The sequence below is a fragment of the Cornus florida genome, unplaced genomic scaffold, assembly GCF_030987335.1.
Source record: "Cornus florida cultivar Cherokee Brave unplaced genomic scaffold, ASM3098733v1 CherokeeBrave_3.0.0_Hap2_Chr07, whole genome shotgun sequence".
In the NCBI taxonomy this organism is placed as follows: Eukaryota; Viridiplantae; Streptophyta; class Magnoliopsida; order Cornales; family Cornaceae; genus Cornus; species Cornus florida.
The window spans coordinates 21115393-21122956 of NW_026775577.1; the positions used below are offsets into that span (position 1 = coordinate 21115393).

The 7564-nt window shown below is 38.7% G+C and overlaps 2 protein-coding genes across 2 annotated transcripts; both read left to right on the forward strand.

The window, feature by feature from the left end:
• Positions 1 to 4111: 4111 nt before the first annotated feature.
• Positions 4112 to 4798, forward strand: LOC132316393 (uncharacterized). The gene has a single exon (XM_059814873.1). The coding sequence runs from the start codon at positions 4112 to 4114 to the stop codon at positions 4796 to 4798; it is 687 nt and encodes a 228-aa protein (XP_059670856.1).
• A 72-nt stretch (positions 4799 to 4870) lies between these two features.
• Positions 4871 to 7326, forward strand: LOC132316394 (uncharacterized). The gene is made up of 3 exons (XM_059814874.1): positions 4871 to 5735; positions 5802 to 5980; positions 6403 to 7326. The coding sequence occupies exons 1-3, from the start codon at positions 4871 to 4873 to the stop codon at positions 7324 to 7326; spliced, it is 1968 nt and encodes a 655-aa protein (XP_059670857.1).
• The last annotated feature ends 238 nt before the right edge of the window (positions 7327 to 7564 follow it).

The window sequence follows — 7564 nt, forward strand, 5'->3', positions numbered from 1 at the left end:
TATCACGCCAGAAATTTTGCCATATGTAGTAGGATTTGGCACTTAGCATAATTGGGAACATATATCTCTATTTGCATTATTAATTGTATAGTGAATTCTTTATGGGAGTAGTTGTGAGACTCGGTCTTAAGAAGCTTCAATGAAGCTTGAAAACGTCAAGTGATGAGAGTTGCAACAAATTAATAAATCAATAGCCTTATGTCGGATAACCTACCATGCTCGCAACAAATTAATAAATCAATAATACAGGATAATCATATATATAATACATAATTGTGATACATATTTTGATAATTGAACACAATCAATTAAATTTATATAAATATGAAATGGCGTTATCACGATGTCATACTTATTTTTAAACAGTGAAATTTGACTAGTTGGTTTATATCATAATTGTTCATAACTAGTTGGTTTATATCATAATTGTTTTTCTGTTAGGGTCTTGAATTTTGACTGCATGTGGTAAAATTGTTCAAGTCGCAAAGAAGTACCTCCAAAAAAAAATTGGTTTGAATAACATTGTTTTACTAAGAATTGTCATTTTTTTTTTTTTTTTTATTTTATTCTTTCACCAGTTATGCTATCAACTCATTTGAAACCACAGGTAACACATTGGATAAACTAAAATTTCAACAAGTGAACACTTTAATTTTATTTTTTACATGCGAAGAAATTTAAGAAAATTTAAGTGTTAATATATTATTTTTATTTTTGTTTTCTTTTGATTTTTAAATTTCAACACATAGAATTAAGAAAATTTTGAATGGTAGGCCCCATTAGAATGATGTTATAATTACAAAAATACCCCTTACAAGAAATTTAAGAAAATTTAAGTTTTTCTCAAAATAATTTTCGTTTTAGGAGCTCACTCACTTTAGACTATGTCTAGATGTTGTTCCTATATTTTGCTAGAATGAATATCCATTGTGGTGGAAGTTTCTATTCCAAATCGTGTCACTAGAAGCAAGTCTATACAATATTACTTACCATATAGAAAATGATACATAAGACTTGAGCTGAAGTCTCTCGCAAAAATCTTTGTCCGAACCACGTCGCTAGAAGTTATATGTAAAATGATACAGAAGAAGTCTTCAAAAGTCTAATGTAAAAATCTCTATCCCAAACCGCATCGCTAGAAACAAGTCTATACAGCATTACTTATCATATGAAAAATAATACAGTGGACTTGAGCTGAAATTTTCTGCAAAAATCTTTATCTAAATCATGTCGCTAGAAGCTGTATGAAAAATGAAATAGAAGACTTTACTTTTCTCAGTCCAAACCACGTAATTAGAAGTTATATGAAAAAAGATACGGAGCACTTTTGTCGCGAAAATCATTGCATCCGTAGAATGCAAAGTGAGTCCCATCTTCTGAATGCAAAACCACTGGGCATGATCATGTAGCATTAAATAATTGGGTACAAGCAAGTCCCAGGCCCAAAGTTGGAGTAAACACCCACAATATTGATTCTAATGGACTCCAATATTTAATCTCTTTTGGATAATGTCAGTGCATAAAAAATAAAAAAATAAAAATGTGAACCATGCAGACAATATAAGCTTGCCCTATGCCTCTTCGATCATTCTAATTTGTATTTAAATAAATCGGCTACAACATATAATTCTTGCAAAAAGCCAGTAATAACATATGATTGATTTTTCCAAAATATTTTACCACTAACCTGAATGAGTCTCTACCATTGGAATGAGAGAGAAATTAGAATACCTAAAATGATATTTGAAATCTTGGGGATGTGTTAGGTATGATTGTGGTGGCAAACTTGGATTCAATGAGAGATAAATTTGAAAGCTTGGGAATGTGTTAGATATGATGATAGATAGTGGGTACAACGATGATAACTATGAGCTCAATTCTTTAGCTGCAATGACAGAGTTAGACTGAAGTTTAGGTAGATGAAAATTGTTCTCTTAGTGAAGTCCATTCCAAATTAAATAAGAAAAATGATACTTTGGCAGAAGAGCTGAGGACCCAAACTGCGTCGTTGGAAACAAGTTCATATTTCCCCAAACTTACAACTGTATAGAAGTCTGATGCAAAAATCTCTCCCAAAACGGCGTCGCTACAAGAAAGCCCATACAACATTACTACTATATGAAAAATGATACATAAGACTTGAGCTGAAGTGTTCTGCAAAAATCTCCGTCCAAACTACGTTGCTAAAAGCTATATAAAAAATGATATAGAAGATTTGAAAAATCTAATGTGGAAATCTCTGTCCCAAACTGCATCAAAAGCTATATGGAAAATGAAACAGAACGACTTCAAAAGTCTTATGTCAAAATCTCTGTCGTTGCTAGAAGCAAGTTCACACATCACTTATCATATGAAAAATGATACAAAATGCTTGAGTTGAAGTCTTCTGCAAAAATCTCTATTTAAATGATTTTATCATTAATGAAACGTGACATAATTAGCTTTCCTTTCTAGAGTTGAAATTATAATTGCTTGATGTTTAATTCGGTGTTTTATTTAATTATTTGTTTTATTTTATCAGGGTTTTGCCAGTAAGCAAGATGAGGATGATGGAGCCAACAAAAATAAAAGTAATGGCAGTAATTTAGTTGTTGATGGAATTCTATTACTTTTATTTAATTATTTGTTTTATTTTATCAAAGTTTTGCCAGTAAGCAAGATTGAGGGATTCCTCGCAGAACAGGCAAAAATCATTGTGACTTCTAATAAGGATTGGATGGGTTTTAGGTCTTCTGAGGCATCTGGTTACGATCGATCCTACTTGAACCACAATCGATCTTGACAGTCTACGATCGATCCTAATGCTAAAAACTATTTCCTCTGTCGTAATTTAGATGTCGCTTTTGGGAAGAAGGAATTTTTTAGGGGACATGTGGAACATGTCTTGTCTCAATGAAAAGTTATTAATTTGTCCTTATATTCAAGTTTGAAATTTTAAACTTCAAGGACATATATGAAAAGATGTAAAATATATTGTTTGAAAAAAAGGAAGTTGTGGAGGGAAAAATCTCCCTCCAATAAGAATTGAACACGTCATCACTATATAAATCTACATTTGGTGGATTTCAGAATCCCATCCGGATCAAGCCCAAAATACAATTATTCTTTAACCCAGTATCATTTATATTGGACCTCCAAGGCCAAGTAAAAACATCAATCAGCCCAACGTCACCACTATTGAAGTTCCGGCCCATTGGTCAAGTCACCTAAACTAAGTTGCATCCAGCCCAAGTACAATGAAATATTGTCCAGTCATATTAAGCAAAGGATTCAACACAGAAGAAAAGTTCTATACAAAGCAAGTTCTACGGAGGAAATATTATACAATAGAAAGAACTCTATTTGTAAAGAAAGTCATGTATGGGAAGAATTGGAGGACAAGCAACGCGAGTCCTACCATAATTCTACCAACTTTTGTGTATAAATAGAGGCCTAGACCTCCAATAAAGAGGCCAACCAATTCTATTCTTCTCTTTACATTGTTCTTGTTTATTTTTACTATTCTTGAGTGTATTGTATCATTTTTCTCAATCGTTATTAGTTGAGCGAAATTTTACACCTACACTTTGGCGCCGTATGTGGGAACGTGTGCAAATATATTCCCATTCTTATTTCACAGGTGAATCTTGCAACTACCATCTGAAATGTCGAAAGAGGATCTTCAACGGATCAACAGACAGAGTTGATGCAAAAGATGCGTGAAGAGTTTCTATACCAGTTTGACATACTTCGTCAGGCAAATGAAGCTAGCGTGGCTCAGATCGCCTTGCTTCAACATCAGAATAACACTCTGCAAACGGCGATGGCTCAATTGGCACCACCGCCACCACTAGGTGACACAGCAGCACCCCCTAATCAAAATACTCCTCCGATTAACGGGTTCCCACCTAATAGGGAACAACCTAACGAGGCTCAGCCAAATGAGGTTCAGCAACAACAGAGGGCAAGGTCCGAGGCTGTTGCTTCAGACAACGTCCCTCGTCGCACGCAGGACGAGCAAGTCGAGTCTAGCCATAAGCTCACAGTGTGGTCTAATAGAATTCCAGATGGCGTAGGTGTTCAGGATGCCTTTGATGAGAAAAGACTCCTGAAGATTCAGACACCTGCTTAGATGGCTAGAGAATACAAAAACTCCTTGGTCAAAACTCCTTTCACTGACGATGTGTATATGGTTGAGAGGCCCAAGAAATTTACCATGCCTTCTTTTATTCAGTTTGATGGTATGGGGGATCCTTCTCGACATCTAGATCATTACGCCCAAAAGATGGCTTTGGATGACCGTAATGACCCTTGGATATGCAGAGTTTTTCCTACCAACTTGACAGGAGTAGCACTAAAGTGGTTCAGGAATAGGCCACATAAATCCATCCTAGATTACGTAACTCTGTGCACCATGTTCCAGGCACAATACAGCGGAAATAAGAAGCAAAAGAAGAGTATTGCTAGCCTCTTCACCATAAGGCAAAAGAAGGGGGAAACATTGCAGGATTTCTTATCTAGATTCAACATGGAAGCCTCGGAAATAGCAGATTGCTATCCCGCGACTACTATAGAAACATTTAAACTTGCGATGATTCAGGGGACGAAGTTTCACACTTCCTTGGTCAAATATTCTCCTCTCGACATGCAGACTCTTAATAGCAGGGCCCAGATTTACATTCGGCTCGAGGAAAATGTAGCCCACCGAGTGCAGCACGCCACCCTCGTGACGGTGGAGAATAAGCCTCAAGAGAGAATTCCAAACTCAAAGATTCAGAAAAGCCAACCCGCCTCAACGCCGATCACCCAAGCACCTTAGAAGAGGCAAAGGATAGAGGAATGGTTTACACCTCTCCGAACTACCTTAGCTCGGCTCTTCCAAGAGAATAAGATGAAGTTCACAGCCCCGCAGCTAATGAAGCAACCCTTGGAGCAAAGGGACAAAAGCAAGCATTGCGCTTATCACCGAGATTATAGGCATTCAACCAATGATTGCAGATCCCTTAGGCGACAAGTGGAAAATATGATAGCCCGAGGAGAGTTGGTTGACTACCTCATGACAAAGGAGTATGTGAAGCCCCGCGAGGTCAATCCTCGCAAGGTAGAAAGAACTCAGGTAAAGGTCATTCACGCAATATATGGCAGATCTGAAGATGATCAAGAGTCCGAGGTGATATACAGATCCAGATTGAGGGTAGCCCATAAGCTCAGGAAGATATCCTCAGTCCATGCTATCACTTCGGGTAGCATCAGTATTGGATTCGGTGATGGCGATCTATCTAGAGTTCAGCTCCCCCATGAGGATCCATTGGTCATTAGTCTTTTAGTGGCAAATTGCATAATCAAGAGGGTTTTGATAGACTCAGGAAGTAACGCCAACATCATCACAAAGATAGTCTTTGAGCAGCTAGAGATCCCGACATCATCTATTCGACCTACCTCCAGCCCATTGATGGGGTTCGATGGCACAAGAGTAGATCCCCTTGGAGTAATAGACTTATCCGTAATTGCAGCGAAGAGGACTCTAAAAGAGAACTTTGTTTTAACAGAGATCCATCCTTCTTATAATCTCATCATGGGAAGAGATTGGATATACCGGATGAGAGGAGTTCCGTCCACCCTTCACCAGGTGATGCGGTGCTTGTCTCTGGACAGAAAAGAAGTGATTAACCTATGGGGCGATCAAGTCGCAGCGAAAGAATGCTATATGCTGACACAGGCTGAAGCAAAAAAGGTGTTTACTCAGCAGCAACCAGGTGTGGCTTCCAGAAATATACCCAAATAGCAATTACAGAGCCCTCTGCCCAAGTATCTTAAGGTAGAGGAGGAAGAGGAAATTGCAAAGCCTATCGAGGAGACCCTTAAAGCCGTAGAATTTATCCTCGACGGCCCTCAGAAGGTCACTTATTTAGGCTCTTCTTCCACGTCCGAAGAAAAGGAAGCATTAATTGATGTCATTCGAAGCAATACAGATGCTTTTGCATGGCATCACTCAGACATGGTAGGAATCGATCCTTTAGTCTCCTACCATAGCCTGAAGGTGGATCCGGAATTCAAACCGGTTAAGCAGAAATACTGAAGGTTTGCCCTCGAACGCAATCGCATTATAACTGAAGAAGTGAACAAGTTGTTGTAAGCAGGTTTCATTTGAGAAGTACAATATCCACAATGGCTGTCAAACATGGTGGTCGTACAAAAAAAGAATGAAAAGTGGAGGGTTTGTGTAGACTATACCAACCTTAACAAAGCCTGCCATAAAGATAGCTTCCCTCTGCCAAAGATAGATCAGATGGTTGACGTTACTACTGGCTACGAGAGGCTGACATTCCTTGATGCATACTCGGGATACAATCAAATTCTTATAAACCCATAAGATGAAGAAAAAACAGTTTTCATTACAGAAAAAGGGACTTATTGTTACAGGGTCATGCCCTTCGGTTGAAGAACGCCGGGGCTACTTATCAACGCCTTGTTAATAAGATCTTTGACAATTTGTTAGGGAAGACGGTTGAAGCATACATAGATGACATGGTGATCAAAAGTGTGAAGAAAGAAGACCATCCGAAGCACCTCCAGGAAGTTTTCAATACTCCAAAGAAGTATAATATAAAGCTGAATCCATCCAAGTGCTCCTTTGCGGTGTTATCAGGTCAATTCCTTGGTCATATAGTGAATAAAAGAGGGATAGAGGTAAGCCCGGCTCAGGCTAAGGCTCTCGTGCAAAATCAGGAACCAAAAAATCGTAGGGAGGTGCAAGTTCTTACCGGTCGGATCGCAGCCCTCAGCCGGTTTATATCCCGATTATCAGATAAATGCAAACCATTCTTTGATGTCATAAGATCTAAGAATAAAGATATATGGGGTCCTCAGCAACAGGAGGCCCTCAATCAGTTGAAAGGTTATATGGCCAAACCACCAATTCTATCTGCTCCAAAACCCGGGGAGGTTCTTATTATGTATTTAGCAATTTCTAGCATAGCGACAAGTGCAGCATTGATTAGAGAGGAAGGAAAGAGGCAACATCTAGTCTTCTACACAAGTAAGACAATGACAGATGCGGAGACACGGTATAGCAAAGCAGATAAAATCATCCTAGCCTTGGTTTATGCCAAGAGAAAGTTTCGGCATTATTTTGAATCCCATAGCATTGTGGTACTCACCAACTATCCTATACAGGGTATACTCTCTAAGCCAGATCTATCTAGGAGAATTACCAAATGGGCTATCGAGCTTAATTCCTACGACATAACTTATGAGCCGAAGGTGTCGCACAAGGGACAAATCGTAGCAGATTTTCTTTTAGAATATGAAGACACTCCTGAAGAGCCAGAACCTCCTGAACCATAGTGGGAGCTTCGGGTCAATGGCTCCTCGAATCAAACAAGTGCAGAGTTGGGGTTGTTATGTCAACACCCGAAAGCACCAAGTTGCAGCAGTCCATTTGCTTGAATTTCCCTGCTACGAACAATGAGGCTGAATATGAGGCATTACTTGCTGGTCTTCGATTGGCCAGTAGCCTCCAGGTACGTTGTTTAAAGGTTTTTAGTGACTCACAGCTTGTTATAAATCAAGTGACAGGTCAGTA

Coding starts and splice junctions, on each gene's coding strand:
- LOC132316393 (XM_059814873.1), top strand. CDS start 4,112: ATGGCTAGAGAATACAAAAACTCCTTGGTCAAAACTCCTTTCACTGAC.
- LOC132316394 (XM_059814874.1), top strand. CDS start 4,871: ATGAAGTTCACAGCCCCGCAGCTAATGAAGCAACCCTTGGAGCAAAGG. Junction 5,736..5,801: donor GTTTACTCAGCAGCAACCAG/GTGTGGCTTCCA, acceptor ATCTTAAGGTAG/AGGAGGAAGAGGAAATTGCA. Junction 5,981..6,402: donor CATGGCATCACTCAGACATG/GTAGGAATCGAT, acceptor TTATTGTTACAG/GGTCATGCCCTTCGGTTGAA.